At 36.5% G+C, this 18555-nt stretch overlaps 1 protein-coding gene across 5 annotated transcripts in view; it reads right to left on the reverse strand.

Annotated features, from left to right (window-relative positions):
- The window catches only part of PCNX4 (pecanex 4), a 40956-nt gene that overhangs the window by 17345 nt on the left and 5056 nt on the right, over positions 1-18555 (reverse strand). For 2 of the 5 annotated variants that reach the window (XM_025919101.2, XM_086709629.1), the window contains exons 2-6: positions 9901-10645; positions 3473-3652; positions 2875-3389; positions 2536-2636; positions 2292-2414 (exon numbers count right to left, since the gene is read on the reverse strand). In XM_025919101.2, coding sequence (XP_025774886.1) covers positions 2292-2414; positions 2536-2636; positions 2875-3389; positions 3473-3652; positions 9901-10598 — 1617 coding nt within the window. In that variant the 5' untranslated portion in view covers positions 10599-10645. Of the gene's footprint in view, positions 1-2291; positions 2415-2535; positions 2637-2874; positions 3390-3472; positions 3653-6562; positions 7009-8662; positions 9077-9900; positions 10646-12922; positions 13581-18555 lie in introns of those variants that run through there. The other 3 variants (XM_086709628.1, XM_086709630.1, XM_086709631.1) reach the window with 3 other exon arrangements.

Below are 18555 nucleotides of genomic sequence, written 5' to 3' on the forward strand. Positions count from 1 at the left end.
AGCCTCCTGGGATTCTCTCTCTCTCCCTCTCTCTCGGCCCCTCTCCCACTCTCTCTCAAAATAAATACATAAAAAACCTTAAAAAAAATTCTACCATATCTAATTTGCAGATGACATGATCTTATATACAGAATGTCTTAAGAATCCACTAAAAATCTATCAGAACGAATAGAAGTGAGGTTTTAGGACACAAAATCAGTATTAAAAAAAAATCAAGGTGTGCCTGGGTAGCTCAGTCAGTTAGGCATCCGACTTTGGCTGAAGTCATGATCTTGTAATTTGTGGATCTGAGCCCCGCCACAAGCTCGGTGAGGACAGCTTAGAGCCTGGAGCCTGCTTTGGAATCCTGTGCTCCCTCTCTCTCTGCCCAGCTCACGCTCTGTCTCCGTCTCTCACTCTCTCAAAAATAAATAAACATTAAAAAAAAAATCAATTGTATTCTATACTCTAGTAATGAATTAAAAAAAACAAAAAATGAAGAAAACAATTCCATTTATAATATCATCAAAAAATATATACTTAGGAAAATTTTAATAAAACCTGTAAGATTTGCAACACTGAAAACTACAAAACATTTTTGAAATAAAGAAGATCTTGAGGGGCGCCTAGGTGGCTCAGTCGGTTAAGAACCTGACTTCCGCTCAGGTCATGATCTCACAGCTTGTGAGTTCTGGCCCTGCTTTGGACTCTGTCCTGACAGGTCAGAGCCTGGAGCTTGCTTCAGATTCTGTGTCTCCCTCTCTCTCTGCCCCTCCCGTACTCATGCTTTGTCTCTTTCTGTCTCTCAAAAATAAATAAATGTTAAAAATTTTTTTAAAAACTATGAAAACATGCCATGTTGATGGATGGGAAGAATAAATATTTTTAAGGTGGCAATACTCCCCAAATTGATCTACAGATTTGAGGTAATCTCCATCAAAGTTTCAGATGCCTTCTTGCAAAAACTGAAAAGCTGAAACTAATATTTACCTGGTAATACAAGGGAACTGGAAGAATCAAAACAATCTCTAAAAGAACAAAGTTAGAGGACTCACACTTCTCAATTTCAAAACCTACTACAAAATATAGTAATAAAGACGGTATAGGACTGGCATAAGGATAGACATACATGAATGGAAAAGAATTGAAGAGTCCAGAAATAACACATTTGTCATTTGATTTTTGACCAGGATGCCAAGAAAAATCATTGAGGGAAGAATAGCTTTTTCAATAAATGGTGCTGGGATAATTGTATACCCTATACAAAAGAATGGATTTGGAACTCCACCTCATATCATACACAAAAATAAACTCAAAGTAGATCATAGACTGAACTGTAGCAGCTAAAACTGTAAAACTCTTAGAAGAAAACACAGTAAATATTTATGATTTGGAAACAGGCAGCAGTGTTTATTAGATGTGACCCGAACAATACAAGTGACAAAAGAAAAAAGAGATAAATTGAAAGTCAGCAAAATTTAAAACTTTCTTGCTTCAAAGAATATTATCAAGAAAAAGAAAGCCTACAAGATGGGAAAAAATTTTCATTTATCATATATTGTCAAGGAACTTGTATCCAGAATACATTAAAAAAATACTCTTAAGCTCAACAATAAGGGCAATCCACAGACAGCGGACAAAGAATCTGAATAGACATTTCTCCAAAAAATACACACAAATGGCTGATAAATTTATGAAAAGATGTATCATTAGCATTCAGAGAAATGCAAATGAAAATTACAATGAGATAGCATGTCACACCCATCAGAATGATTATAATGAAAGAGTCAGATAATAACAAGCGTTAGCACGTATGTAGAGAAATTAGAATCTTCATACGTTGTTGGTAGAAATGTAAAATAGTGCAACCACTTTGGAAAAATGTTTGGCAGTACCTTGAATTGTTAAACATAGACTTACTATGAACTGAAATTCCAGTCCTAGGCAGATATAGTGAAGAGAAATTAAAACATACGTCCAAAAACACATGTACAAAAATGTGTACACAAATGTTCACAGCAGTATTCATAATAGTCAGAAAGTGGAAACAACCTAAAAATCCATGATCTGATAAATAAATCAACCATAGATACAGAAAGTATATTAATGGTTGCTGGCACTGGAGTGAGGTTAGGACAGGGAATGGGGGAATGACATTAATGTGCATGAGGTTTCTTTTTGGGATGTTGAAAATGGTCTAAATTAGACTATGGTGATGGCTGTAAAATTCTGTCTACTACTGAACTGTTTAAGTGGGTGATTTTATGGTATATGAAATAGATCTCAATAAAGCTATTGAAACGTATCCTTACCAGTAAGAGTCTGATACCTGTATCCAGGCTTCTGTTCCACCACACATCTGTACTGGAGATTAATAAGTGCACTGCTGATATGATGACTGTCTCCAATAAAGCATTTTCTGTATTCTGCCATACCTACAGTACAAAAATTATCCACTTTATTAGGCAGAATTGGATAATTTAAGTAAACTGTTAGAATAAACAAAATCACAAGCTTAGCAATAGGAAAATACTATTAAGTGCTTATTAAGATTACCATTCTAAAAGCTCTTGTGAACCCAATGGAGACAGACACAGAGTGGAGCTCTTGTAAGGAACTGTCCAATGAAAGAAATGCTATCATAGCAAAAGGCGACACTAGGACAAACAAAAAAAGACATTATTTAACTAAGGCAAAGTAACCTCTTCTACCACATTTTATTTTAGCTGATATGTGTTCTTCTATGAGCACATTTAAGCAATTAACTGAAAACACTAATAAACAAACCAAAACATAAAAGAATGAATGCCTGTATGTTGTATATTACAAAAATATGGGAATATTTTTGTACACTTCCTAGCTAAAACACAAAATTAGTAGATTTTATCTTCTTACCTAGATTTAGCAAAATCCGTCTGATAACACCAATCTTCATAAGCCTTCTTTGCTTCTCTAAGAATAAAGTCACAGTTTGCACATTCTTTGGATAGAAAGGGTTTTGGAAAATTCCAAAGATACAGACACTCTGAATTTCTCTAAGTAGCCACAGTATTATAAGCAATATCATCAAAATATAGCCAACAATAGCCTGAGGACTGTTTTTGGAAATCTGTGGGAAACCAGCAAAATGATGCAGCAAACTAGTTTCTATGAGAGCCAAGACTAATATAATAATATAGAAAAGGCATTCCTTCCAAGTAAACTGTTTTTCTGACCCATTGGGTAAAGCCTTAGATTTGGTTCCAACTCTGTGTCCAGTCGCACTGTGTTTGAAGAAAAAACCCATGTCACTTAGGTTAAGACTCAGTAAGAACCCAAGCGCAGTCATGAAAAGAACCACACCAACAGTGCTGGGAATGAAATATGATGTTACCGCTGTTCCAGCAGAAATGATGAACATTATTAATAACCTGCAGAGAAAAAAAGAAAGATTTGATTGAAAAGAAAAATTATACTTTAAGTTACACAGAACCTTAATATTTAAAATAATTACCGTAAATGGGTTGACATAGATGAGCCTCCAAGGCCAAACTCTAAAATCTGCTCCATTGCCCATAAGAAAAGGGCATCAGGTGGGGGCAGAGTCCCGAGTGCCCACAGAAAGGGTAAAAATATAAACAAGATGTGTAAAATCTGATTCGTTTGTTCTAGAGCTGGTATGTTTACCGTAAACCTATAAGAAAAGGGAACATTTAAATCATACAAAATAATAGAGAGAGGATCTTCCCAGGAAAAATAAAACACATGCAACCCACTCCCCCAAAACAAAGGAACACTTACAAAAAGATCCTAGTCCCAAACTGCAAAATATCAACATTTGTAAATTGTGACCATTGTCCTTCTCCCATAGCAGCCACTACCCCTACTCAATTGTGTACAAGATTAGCACTTAGAAAATATGTGGATTCCAATGTGGAAAGAAGTAATTAAAAGCAGTTTACTGAATAATTGAATTCAGGGATTTGTAAAACTGAACTGAGTCCAGAGCAAAAATATTTCTCCTGTAATTGTCTAACCTACATTGGCTAAAATTCTACCAATGATTGTTGAGAGTTTAAAATTTTCTAATTTAAAATTGTACGTTAACTCTAGGAAAGCCAAAGCCTTACTGATGTTCATAACGTTAGTAGCTAGCAAAGAGAGCTCTTTTCTTTTTCCTACTCTCCCAGTACTGTCTCACCCCCAGGTCCCAGAACTTGAAGTCAGTAGAATCAATATCAGAAGTTGGCAACATTAGGCTATGAACGTGTCTCTGTGGATTGGTGTGGGAACTTAACTAGCATTTATAATATTGTTTTTATTTTATAGAGAATACAAACTTGTAAAATACAATTTCATAAACTAGAGATGATTTCTATAAAGTGGAGAAATTTGTTCTTCGTACAGCATTTACCAGTTAAAAATTAGATGGCTTTGAATGACTTAACAAAAACTCAAAGCACAGAAGCATAAACACTATCAAAATATAACTAATTTTTTTGAAATAAGGCTGACCATACTTTGTCCAGAAACCAATAATGTCCTAGTACTTACAGTGTTCAAAAGATAACTTATAAAAAACTAAATGTCAAAACTCACAGCATAATTGTACTTGAATACCTGAGCTGCTAGGAATCAAAGTCAAGGAGAAAGGCACGTTCTGTAATAATTATCCACTTAAGCATATGTTAACAGCCCAGAAGCAAATGTATAGCAACTATGGATATAATAATGACATAATGTGTTTGCTCCTAAGCTATCAATACTATGTCAGCTAATGCACTGTCTCATAATGTATGTCCTTCAAATTTTATAAGCAGAGAATTAATGAATACAAGGTTAACAATATGATGCTAAATTAGAGGACAATACTTTTTGTAGTGTAGTTTTAAAATGTATTTCATTCTGGGAAGAAAATACTCAAGTGACAAAAAGGAAAATCAAACCACACATAATAAACCACAGGAAGGTCAAGGAAAACATGCAGATCTGTAGCTATTTTTCTTGTTAAAGACATTTCTCTTCCTAATATATTTAAGTATAGTATAATTTGTGTAAAAATAATGTATACTCAAGAAATATTTTACCCAAGTTTGATTTAACCTCCCTGAATCTTTTTGTTCTTAATAAGCAATGACATAGACATTTTATTTATATACAAGAATACCATACATAAATATAAGCATTCGTATTTTGAGCAACCACATATCATGATCACTTTCCTGTATGACTCAGACCCAAATAATGATTATTGTGGTCAAGTCTTTCATATGGAAAGTATGTTTAAATTCTATTTCTGATAATGTAATAGGAATCTTCTAGGGCAAAATATCTAAGACCTCAAGAAAAAAAAAAAAAACTTTGACTCTAACAGCTATAAAAATATTTCAAATTCTGTACACTATATCCACGTCCAGAAAAAAGATGTTTATAGTGACTAAGATGATATAAATATGTATCATACGTTCAAACAATTCCTGAGAGTCTATGAACTATAAGCACTGTAGATTTAATACCAGTCTTTGATGAAAATGTACAGAAAAAGTAAATTATTAATACACAGTGTACTGGGTAGAATAAAGAATGGGGAAAGAGAAAATATTATACTGTAAGGCTTATCTCTTCAACTTTTACATTCTCTGAAATAAAATTAAGAAACAATCTGAGGGGCGCCTGGGTGGCGCAGTCGGTTAAGCGTCCGACTTCAGCCAGGTCACGATCTCGCGGTCCGTGAGTTCGAGCCCCGCGTCGGGCTCTGGGCTGATGGCTCAGAGCCTGGAGCCTGTTTCCGATTCTGTGTCTCCCTCTCTCTCTGCCCCTCCCCTGTTCATGCTCTGTCTCTCTCTGTCCCAAAAATAAATAAACGTTGAAAAAAAAAAAATTATAAAACTGTTAAAAAAAAAAAAAAAAAAAGAAACAATCTGATATATCTGACAACTGTTCAAATTTGAACAGTGCACACATTTCATACATTTTTATCTGCAGTATCATATCTACTGTATAAAGATCATCTTCTTTATTAGTTTGTTAACCAGAAGTTAAAAATTTCTAAGTCAAGTGAGAGGTAATTTTTCTGCACAAATATGTCATCTTCTTCTATATGAACAGATTTGGGCCTGCTTTTGTCTTTTCCTTTTAATTGAAAAAAACAAAAACCTGTTTGTAATGATCAAACCGTAAACATTAAAACTGTACATTAAATCCAACTACAATGTACTAAAAACATTTATGTCCTTTCATTCAGAAATGAGTAATGCAGAAATTCAAGGTAATCAAATTATAAATTAACTGAGATTTAAAAAAGAAATTAAAGAACCTGGAGCATCAATTTAAATGCAAAGATGCATTATAGCAGGTATATAATTTCTGATTTCAGAAATAGCACAGTGAGACTGTAACTCAAGAATCTATATTGTGAAAATAATCTTATAAACCTCCATCTTTAAAAAGGGGTCAAATATATACATACACATGTAAACTTAATTTTATTCCTAACTTTTCAAAACCAAGTATTTAACTGTAACATATTTTACAGCTAATAAATGGTAATGGTACTAATAGAGCAATTATAGATGAATTTCCCATAAACTAATTTTTCCCTTACATATTTGATTGGATGAAGAAAAAGGATATTATAGTGTCCTCTGGTCCACAAATGTAGCACAATGAGAAGACATTAAGATTTAAGGAATAGCAATTGGATACCTAAGAATAGGTCAGTTTCAGTATACAAAATAGCTAAATATTTTTAAATGTCTTATTTCAGGCTTCCATAACAAATACCACAGACCTACAGGTAGCTTAAATAACAGAAATTTATTTCTTATAGTTCTAGAGACAGGAAAATCAGTGCCATTATGGTTGGGGTATGGTGAGAACACTCTTCCTGCCTTGCAGACAGCCAACTTCTCACTGCATCCTCACATGGTGGAAGGAGAGAGATCAAGCTCTCTGGTCTCTCTTCTTATAAGGGCACCAATCCCATAAGAATAGGACTACCCTGATGACCTGATTACCTCCCAAAGACCCCATCTCTAAATACCATCACAGGGGCGCCTGGGTGGTGCAGTCGGTTAAGCGTCCGACTTCAGCCAGGTCACGATCTCGCGGTCCATGAGTTCGAGCCCCGCATCAGGCTCTGGGCTGATGGCTCGGAGCCTGGAGCCTGTTTCCGATTCTGTGTCTCCCTCTCTCTCTGCCCCTCCCCCGTTCATGCTCTGTCTCTCTCTGTCCCAAAAATAAATAAAAAACGTTGAAAAAAAAATTTTAAATACCATCACATTGGGAGTTAGGGCATCAACATACAAATTTTGAGGGGGCAGAAACATTCAGTCCTTAACATTCTAACCCAGTCTCCCAAATTCATGTTCTTCTTACATGCAAAACACATTCATTCCATCCCAACAGGTCCAAAAGTCTTAAAAAAATTCCAGCATCAATTCTACAGGCTAAAGTCCAAAGTTTCATCTAACTACCATCTAAAGCAGATATGGGTGAGACTCAAGTACACTCCATCCTGAGGCAAAATCCCTCTCCAGCTGTGAACCTGTGAAATCAGACAAGCTATGTACTTCCAAAATAAAACAGTGGGACAGCCCCAGAATGGACATTCTTTTTTTTTTTTTTTTTTTTTAAATGTTTATTTATTTTTGAGAGAGAGAGAGAGAGAGAGAAATAGAGCACGAGCAGGGAAGGGGCAGAGAGAGAGGGAGACACAAAATCTGAAGCAGGCTCAAGGCTCCAAGTGGCTGTCAGCACAGAGCCCAACACAGGGCTGGAACCCACAGACCGCGAGATCATGACCTGAGCTGAAGTCAGCCCCTTAACCGACTGAGCCACGCAGGTGACCTCAGAATGAACATTCTTATTCCAGAAGGGAGAAATAGGAAAGAAGGAAGGGGTGACAGGTTCCAAAGAAGTCCAAAACCTAGCAAGGCAAATTCCATTAGACCTTAAGGCTGAGGAAGAATCTTCTTGGTTCCATATTTTGCCCTCTAGGCCCCCAGGGTTGCCATCATTACCCAAACAGCTCTAGGTGTGGGTCCCACCCCCAACGCTTTGCAGGGCAAGTACTAGACCCAAGGCTTCCAGCTTCTAGTTTGTTGAAACCAAGGAAGTAGCCCTGACAATCTCTGAATCACTTTTGGGGTCATTTTTCCCCTCTTCTTAAAGACTTGTCAAATCTAAGAAGTCTAACAGCCTTAGTTCATTTCATCTGGTCTCTGACTGCTTTAGTTCAAACTGGCCGTATTTCTGGTCATATAACCCCTTGAACTCTTTAGTGTTAGTCCAGTCACATTCTTGGTGCTCACTTCAGAACATGCTTTCTCATTTTTTTTGCAATATGGCTAGGCTGAAAAATTTCCAAATCTTCTAGTTCTGATTATTTTTTGCTTAGCAATTCCTTCTTCAATTCAAGCTGTTCTTTTAGCCACTTGCTTGGAAATCTCCTTAACTCTCTATCCAATTTCATCACTTTCAAGTTCTACTTTCCATAAAAATTAGAACAGTTTTGTGCCACGTTATACCAACAATCACCTTTCCTCCAGTTTCCAAGAACATGTTCTCATTTCTAAGACCTCACCAGAAATGCCTTTAAGTCCACATTTCTAGCATGAACCTCAAAACTCTTCTAGCCTCTACCCATTACCCAATTTGAAAGCCACTTCCACACTTTTAGGTATCTGTTACAGGAGCAACCCACCTCTTGGTATCAAAGTCTGTCTTAGCTTGGGCTGCCATAATGAAATACCACACACTGGGTGGCTTACACAACAGAAATTATTCTGGAGGCTGGAAGTCCAAGATCAGTGTGCCAGCATGGTCAGGTTCTGCTGAGAACTCTCTTGCTGGTTTGCAGACAGCAGCCTTCTCTCTGTATCCTCACATAGTGGAGAGAGAGAGAGATCAAGCTCTCTGGTGTCTCTTCTGATAAGGGCATTAATTCCATCAGACCAAGGCCCCACCCTCATTTTCCTAATCACCTCCCAAAGACCCCATCTCCAATCACCATCACACTGGGGGACAGGCTTTGATATATGAATTTGAAGACATTCAGTCCATTAAATGCCTTTACATTTCTATCTGGACATAAACCTGTAAGAGAGAAAGCTGCAATCTACAGAAACAGAGAAAGAAAAGTCAGATTTATAAAAGGTGAGCAAAGGGGGTTATCCAACAATTTTGTAAACAGTTTGGTAAACAGTTTTGTTAAAAAAGTCTATTTTTCTTCTATAGCAAATTGATTTTTAAAAAATCAGTATTCATCCTACATAGTTATCATAACAATTAGAAATGTTACTCATCTTAAATTCAATCTGTACATAATATTTATGGTATAAATTTTAAATTCTTCATTATACCCTCATAGGAAAATTCTATCTCCCTTTTCACAGGTCTCAGCCAGGCTATCTTATAGCACATAGCTCCTTATTTAAAGTGAAACACAGAGGGGCGCCTGGGTGGCGCAGTCAGTTAAGCGTCCGATTTCAGCCAGGTCACGATCTCGCGGTCCGGGAGTTCGAGCCCCGCGTCGGGCTCTGGGCTGATGGCTCAGAGCCTGGAGCCTGTTTCCAATTCTGTGTCTCCCTCTCTCTCTGCCCCTCCCCCGTTCATGCTCTGTCTCTCTCTGTCCCAAAAATAAATAAACGTTGAAAAAAAAAATTAAAAAAAAAAAAATAAAGTGAAACACAGAATTGAAATTTTGCTGATTTCTCTTACCAAAGAGTTTTCTTTTAACTCCTCAATAAGGTTTAATTACTACGTTAGTATGCATGTTTAACAGAGATTACTCCGAAGAGATTAATCATCAGAACAACTATCACCCAATGGTTTGGTCTTGATGACTTTCATAGATTCAGTTTTTTAATACTAAGGAGAGCTCATACTGTGTATGTATGCTTAAAAACAAAGCAAGTGACAAAGTATTTGGTAGCTTATTACCTGTGTGCAAGATCTACAGAAACAAAGAAAAAAATATAAAGAGGTCTCATAAGAGGAGTGATTTCATAAGTATCCTGGGTTTGGAAAGTCGCAGTCTCTGCAGCTGTGTTTACAATTAATGAATATTCTCCTATACACAATGTCATCCATCCGAAGACAAATTGCAGAACAGCGCCTCCTGCACTGCCATACAGCAGGGACATTCTATTTGGAAGCAGATACCATGTTCCAAGACCACACACTAACCCAGCAAGAAAAGAGTGAAAAACTGTATTGGCTATATATTTCTTGCCAGGAATGAGAAATTTGATAGTCTCAGCACCAGCACAACTTGTAAATTCATGTTCATCTTCCTCTGCTAAGATATCTGTGGTTAGCATTCTTTCTATGGTCACCGATTTGTTCCTGGCATATAAACTTGTGAACTGGATGATAAATGCAGTGAAAAGCATCAGTCCACCTGAAAGTGCTGCTGTGTAATAGTCTTCCAAAATCCCTAATTGATACAAAAGTGTCCCTAATCCACCCCAAACCCATGGCATCAGGAAAAGGATAATTTGATTAACATATATATAAGGAGGGGCACAATAGCCTAGTTTGAATCGAGGGCCTCCAAGAACGGTCTGTGGAAAGCGCTTCAGAAAGAAGTCCTGTTTGTAATCATTCAGCAGAGGCACATCTGGACTCATCCTTCTCATTCAGGATTATTCTGAAAGTTACATCCTCTTCTGTAACACAGCAGTCTCTAAGAAAAAGAAAAAAGTCACTACTTGAAAATGTCATACTTAAAAGATGGGGGGAACTCCACATTTCTATTTTATCTCCTTAATTCCTTCAAGGGCAGGATTTATAATTTCACCCGCTAGCTCCTCCCCATTGCCTGACATACATGCAGCACTAAACAAACAGTTGAAACGTTGTTTTTTATTTGGGAAAAAAAGGATATTCATTATAATTTATCTAGAACTTATTATTTGGGATTAGATCTTAAATTAATGGAAATCAGATCTAATTAAATTAGATCTTAAAATTGACATTTTTAGATTTTGAAGGCAAAGAAACGTTCAAAAAGCCAGTGCTTTCAACTCAAATCTGCCAGTGGTTTAATCATTTTCCTAAGAGTTTTCAATGTTTGGTTTTAAACTTTTCCTCTATTATAAGGGTCAGCAAAATTTTTCTCTAAGGGCAGAAGAGTAAATATTTTGGGCTTAGTGGACCATATAATTTCTGTTACTATGACTCAATTCTGCTACATGACTCAATTCTGCTGTTGTAGCAGAAAGCAGCCATAGACAATACATTCATAAATGGATATGAGTGGTTGTGCTCTGATAAAGTGTTATGGTATTTTTACCCATACCTGTGGGCCAGATTCAGTCTGTGAACCATAGTTGGCCAAACTCTGCTCTATAAAATGAACATATTCTCTTTGATTCCTTTGAATTGAAATGAAAATAGAAATGGAATATGGAAACAAATACTGTTAGTCATATCATCTAGGAATTATAATAAATTTAGGATTTTCTGATAATTTAAAGAGTCAAATCCTGCTAAAATAGTAGCATTTGGGGGTGCCTGGGTGGCTCAGTTAAGCACTGGACTTCAGCTCGGGTCATGATCTCACAGTTCTGATGTTCAAGCCCCACAATGGGCTCTGTGCTGACAGCTCAGAGCCTGCAGCCTGCTTGAGATTCTGTGCCTCCCTCTCTCTCTGCCCCTCCCCTGCTCGCATGCTCTCTCCCCGTCTTAAAAATAAACATTAAAAAAATTTTTTTAATAAATAAATAAAAATAAAATAGTTACATTTCAATAAAATCCATTGACAGCTCAATATGCAGTAGAAAGAACAATAAACTGGAAATTAAAAGACTCTAGGTGTCAGAGTAAATGCTTATTATTAGCTATGTTACCATAAGCAAACCATTTTCTGATTCAATTTTTAGTTTCTCTTTCTGTTATCAGTTTCCAAAATCTACCAAAACTAGGAAAACATGAAACAATAATAGGACCTATATGTGTTTTAATCTAGATTATTTCCATTTAAGGGCCAGAAAAATCGAAGTACCAAATAATGTGGATTCTCCACCTTCAACTTTTCCTTTCCCTGGGATATACTCAGTAGCTTATTCTGAAAAACAGTTGCCTGACACAAGATAGCTAGCAAAGTACTACCTCAGAGATCATATGTTGGGTTGGAAAAGAAAAATTGTTTAAAGCTGTCTTCATAAAGAAAGAGACATAGACCAATGAAATAGAATAGAGAGCCCAGAAATAAATCCTCACATACATGGCCAAATACGTGACAAAGGTAATAGGGAAAGGATGGTCTTTGCAATAAATGGTGTGAGGAAAACTGAGTATTGACATGCAAAAGAATGAAATTAGGCCGTTAACACTATATACAAAAATTAACTCAAAATGGACGTTAAGTGTAAAACCTAAAACAATAGAATGCTGAGAAGAAAACATAGGATAAAAGCTTCCAATACTGGCTTTGGCAATGACTTCTTGGATATGACACCAAAGGTACAGGTTACAAAAGGAAACCAGACAAATTAGATTTCATGAAAATTTAAATATTGTGTACACCAAAGACACTATCAACATAGGAAAAAGGCAACCGACGGAATGGGAGAAAATATTTGCATATCATATATCTGTCTGATTAGGGATTACAATCCATAATATATAGAGAACTCCTAAAACTCAACAACAAAATAAACCAACTCGAAAATTGGCAAAGGGCTTGAATAGACATTTCTCCAAAGAAGATATACAAATAGCAATAAACACACGAAAAGATACTCAACACCACTAATCATTAGAGAAACGCAAAGCAAAACTATAACAAGGTACCACCTCACACCCATTAGGATGGCTACTATAAGAAAAACAGAAAACAGCAAGTGTTGGTGAGGATATGGAAAACTGGAACCCTTGTGGACTTGGTGGGAATATCAAATGAGACAACTGTTGGGGAAAACAGTATGGTGGTTCCTCAAAAAATTAAAAATTGGATTACCATTTGATCCAGGAATTCGACTTCTGGATATATACTCCAAAGAAGTGAAAGCAGGTTCTCAAAGAGATTTTTGTAACTCATGTTCACGGCAGCATTATTCACAATAACTAAAACACAGAAGTAAACCCAAGTGTCCATCAAAGGATGAAAAGATGAACAAAATATTACTCAACCTTAAAAAGGAAAAAAATCTTGCAGTATGCTACAACATGGATGAACATTAAGGACAGTATGCTAAGTAAAAAAAGCTAGTCACAATAAGATAAATACTGCAGAATGTCACTAAGGCAAGGTACTTAGAGTTGTCAAAATGATAGAAAGTAGAATGGTGGTTGCCATGGGCTGAGGGAAGAGAATGGCAGTCACTGTTGAATGGGTATAAAGTTTTACAAGATAAAAAGAGTCAGAGATGAATGATGGTGATGACTGCACAACAATGTGAATGCATTTAATACCACTGAACCATACACTTAAAAATGGTTAAGACAGTAAATGTTGTATTTTACCACATACACACAAATTTAAAGCCGTCTTAAAACAGCCTTTCTTCTTTTTCTCCTTCTTTCTTCTTCTGTTCTTTCTTCAGTTTAAAACAGTCTTTCTGAAAGTCAGTCCTACCCAACCAATACCAGCCCTAGAGACAGTTTTCAGGCATCATGAAAGATTTGGAGACTACTTTAGAATTAAGAATGACTACTTAGAACACCTCTTGTTATGCTGTTAGAATTAAGAATGCTGTTAGAATTAAGAACACCTCTTGTTATGCTGTTAGGAAGTTCTTTACTGTAAACACCATATTTAGTCTTCTAGTCATTGGACTTAGTTCTGCACAGAACAAGTCATAGCTTTTACTTACATGACAGCCGTGCAAATACTCACAAAATAACATAACCGTAGGGCCAGATGGAACCTTAGTCATTGATGGTTCAATCTTAAGGAATGAAAAGACTGCTTCCCTCCCCTCTTGAATAAGCTTATCTCCTGTCTTGATGTCAGGCTCAGTGTACTTTATTCTGGTATGTTGTTCTGTACAAGCCTAAGGTAAAGTAAGGGCATATTCTTGTGAGCAGGTGTAAATATTCTGATTTCAATTATCCACAGAAGATGCCATCAGAAAGGAAAATGAACTTGGATGTCTGGCCTGGGATTTTTCAAGAGACTGGAAGTGCCTGAAATTTTCCCAGGGAGTTACGTAAAAGCTGGTCCCTCCTGCTCCACTGAGGCAAATCAGAAACAAGGTGAAACGGCTCGCTGGGCCAGAAAGCCAGAAACTGAAGACACCTTACAATCAGATTATCTGGCTTCATGTTACTATCCATATTCATTTACCTTTTAGTACTTCTGAATCTTTGGTAGAGTTTAGTTTAAATGTTCTTACCCATTCGATGGAATATTCTGTGATTATATTCCGAACAGTGAAATACTCTGAAGATCTGTTGTTGATATGGAAACAGAAAGATGCCATGACATGTTGAAAAGTAAAATAAACACATTGATGATCCCATTTGCATTTTTTAAAAAAAGAGTATATATACCTGTGTGTATACATGATTGTATATAGTTTGTATAGGTGTAAAAAGTTCCAGACAGCATACATACTACAATGTGATTGTGTGTCTGTGTATTTTACATAGAACATTTTGATACCTCTTCAAATTATCAAGTAACCTCTAGAACTCTCAGCCCCTTGCCCTGCAAACACATCCCACCCTTTTCTCTCTGGTGTCTCTGCTCATGTTCTCTCCATCCTAGGATGCCCTTTCTTCCCTTCCCTAATTAGTAATTTTGGTCAACTTTAGACATTCAGTCTAATCCTTTCTGCAAATTCCCCAGAACGCCTAGGTCAAACTGTGCCTCTCTTTTCTCTGTATAACAAATATTGCTTGTCCATACTTCTCATCTTGTAACATGTATCAACATAGGGCACTTCTTGTATTATTCACCTCTTTACCTGTTATTTTTTCATTTGTATTTATTTTCTCTACTAACTAGTTATTTGTGGGCTGGGGCCAAATCTTGAGACACTTCCGATTCTCCGTAATATTTAGTAAAATATCTTGGCATGGAGAGGCATGTAATACATTAATGGTATAAATAAGATGATTAAAATTAAAAGACAACACTAAATACTGCTGTTTAAAAGGGAAGTTGGGAGTGTTTACTGTTCGTTTTTTTTTTTTTTTAAACCTTCTTCCTGCATATCCTGCCCCACTAACAGTAAACTTGCAAACTCTTTATTCTCAGTTTTTAAATGTTTAGAAAATAATTTATTGATAATATGGAATAAATAATGGCACTTATTGATAGTATTATTGGGTCAGAGAAGATTTTGCCTAGAGCAGTATATTCCAAAGCAGTATGCTCCTACAGGAACAGGATGAGCCTGAGGGAGAGCCTGAGTTTCTGGGACAGAGAAGGAAATGGCTGTAGAATTTTAATGTGACAGAAATCCAATTGTAATTTGCTCTCTATCTTATGCAACATTTTAACTTTCTTCTTTGTCAGGAAGAAGGAGCTAGTTCATACTAGGAGTGAAAAGCAGAGATAAAACAGCAGGTAACAGAGTCAAAATAAGGCAAGATCAACCACAAAAGAAGTGAGAGCACATTATGAAGTATTAAGAGAATGTTCACACTTGAGTCCCCTCAAGGCAGATTTGAATTATTATCATGTGGTATTAAAAGAAAGGCTGAAGGATACAGAATTATTTGCCCTACACAATGTTTCTTAAAAGGGAGTCCATGGTCAAAGAAGCTTGATAAATAACACACTAGGACATCATCTTGAAGAGTCACAGTGGATATCAGCAAACTAAAGACTCAGAGACATCTTTAAAGTTAAAAAAACAAAACAAAACACGACTGCAAACCTGCTTAAAATGTATCATTTGAATTTCCCAAACTTACTCGAACAGGAAACCTAACTTTCCCACCATATCTAGCAACAGATCATGTGTGTAGTGTTCTCTGTAAATTGCTTGAGAAATACTGGCCTCAGCTTCAATTATGATCTTAAAGATTTAGCTAAGCCAAGAGAATTAAAAAATATATCTATCTTGGGGCGCCTGGGTGGCTCAGTCGGTTGAGCGTCCGACTTCGGCTCAGGTCATGGTCTCACACTCAGTTCAAGCCCCGCATCGGGCTCTGTGCTGACAGCTCAGAGCCTGGAGCCTGCTTCAGATTCTGTCTCCCTCTCTCTCTGTCCCTCCCCTGCTCATGTTCTCTTTCTCTCTCTCAAAAATAAATAAACATTTAAAAAATATATATATCAATCAGGGGGCACCTGAGTGGCTCAGTCAGTTAAGCATTGGACTCTTGATCTCTGCTCAGGCTGTGATCTTGCGGGTTTGTGGGTTTGTGACCTGCGCTGGGCTCTGTGCCTACAGTGCAGCACGGAGCTTGCTTGCTTGGGATTCTGTCTCTCCCTCTCTCAAAATAAATAAATAAACTTAAAAAAGAAAAGATATACCAATTGAGGAATGTCATGAATAACGCTACACAAGGAAAAAGATTATAAGGGAAATTTGTCAAGTAGCAAGTATATCAGATTGCTGAAAAGCTTACTTCTAGTATGGATATTTTTTTTCTAATATCTTAAAGATAAAAGAGGATTGTATGGGGTTGCCCCAGGTGGCTTAGGTGGTTGAGTCCCAACTTTGGTTCAGGTCATGATCTCATTGTTCATGAGTTTGAGCTCCATACCAGGCTCGCTGCTGTAAGTGCAGAGCCTGCTTTGGATCCTCTTAAGATTTTCTCTCTCCTTCTCTTTCTTCCTCTCCCACTCACACTCTCTCTCTCAAAGATAAATAAAACACTAAATATATATAAATGTATATTTATATATATATGAAGGATTGTATGACAGAAACTGGAAATTCATTAAAGCAAAAAAATAAACTGATACTGTGAGATATTTAATTTAATTACAGATCCTGGAAATTTTTTAAGTATTTTCTTTATACAGAGCAACACTTACCATTTATACCAAGAAATCTCTGATTTTTAGAGAGAAAGAGAGAGAGAACACACACACGAGCAAGTGGGTGAGGGGCAGAGAGGAAGAAAGAGAATCTTAAAGCAGTCTCCACGCAAGGCAAGGAGCCCTATATGGGGCTTGATCCCATGACCCTGGGATCATGACCTAAGCCAAAATCGAGTGGCATGCTCAACTGACCAAGCCACCGAGTACCCCCAGAGAGATCTTCTAAATTCTAATCTGGATTACTAAAATGGAAAATAAATTCAGACTAATTAAAACTTACTTCCTGAATGGGAATTTGGCATACATTCTCAGAGACAATTTCTAAAACAGACTGATGCATTTGTATGGCTGCAGCCTCCAACATGTTAAAATGAAAAATGGCTCAAGGCTTAGAGGAAAAATGCTCTGAAAATGAAGATTAAGGGATAAAGATGGCATCACAACATTGATTTTGGCCATATGCTGTTTTCATATGCTACTCTGAAAGTGGGCCAACAAAATAGCCATAGAAACGCTGCTTTATTTGGAATTTGAGCATTATCTAGAAGGGTGAGAAACAGATCAATCTGGCAATGTACTAGGAGGGAATTCTTATTTTTCAACTTTAATGTAGGAGTCAGGCAAGATACCAACCTGAAAAAAATCCCTTAAAGAAAATAATAAAATAATAAACAAAAAGTGGCAGTTTGCAGGGGATTACAATAAATTTAAAGTTTTCTTAGTCAATTGTCTAATTTTTGTTTAGTAAAGGCTACTTGTTTTTAATCATTATTTTTATTGACTGGTTAATTTCATTCATTGAATCCACACTTTTTTTTTCTGTTCTATTGGATTCAGATTTTTTTATGGTAAGAACACTTAACATGAGATCTACCCTCTTGACAAATTTTTAAGCGTATAATACAGTATTGTTAAGTAGCAATACAATGTTGTACAGTACATTTCTAGAACTTACTCATCTCGCACAACTAAAACTTTATATAGCAAGTATTCCTCCTGTTTCTTCCTCCCCCAAGTCTCTGGCAACCTTCATTCTACTGTTTCTAGGAGTCTGACAATTACAGATACCCCATTTAAGTAGAATCATGCAGTATTTGTCCTTCTCTGACTAGCTTATTTCACTTACCATAATATCTTCAAGGCTTATCCATGTGATCACATGTGGCAGGATTTCCTTCCCTTTTCAGGGCTAAATAATATTCCATTGTGTGCATATACCACATTTTATCCATTCATCTGTTGATGGACAATGGGTTGCTTCTGTCTTTTTGGCTATGGTAAACAATGCTACAATGGACATGGGAGGGCAAATATCTCTTTGAGATTCTGATTCCAATATGTTCAGATATATACCCGTAAGTGGGATTGCTGGATCATATGGCAGTTCTATTTTTAATTTTTTGAGGATCCTCCACATGGTTCTCCATAGCAGATGCACCATTTTGCATCCTACCAACAGTGTACAAGGGTTCCGATTTTTCCACATCCTTGCCAACACTTGTAGTTTTTCTTTCATTTTATTTTATAATAGCCATCCTAACAGGTATGAGGTGACACTGAATCCACACACATATATTGAGCATGTCTGCCCTGTGTGTCAACTATATTTTTGTTATACTTTCAGGAAACTTACTATCTCCTAGTATATTTGT

Source organism: Puma concolor, chromosome B3, assembly GCF_028749965.1.
Source record: "Puma concolor isolate L17-30 chromosome B3, mPumCon1.1.hap2, whole genome shotgun sequence".
NCBI lineage: Eukaryota > Metazoa > Chordata > Mammalia > Carnivora > Felidae > Puma > Puma concolor.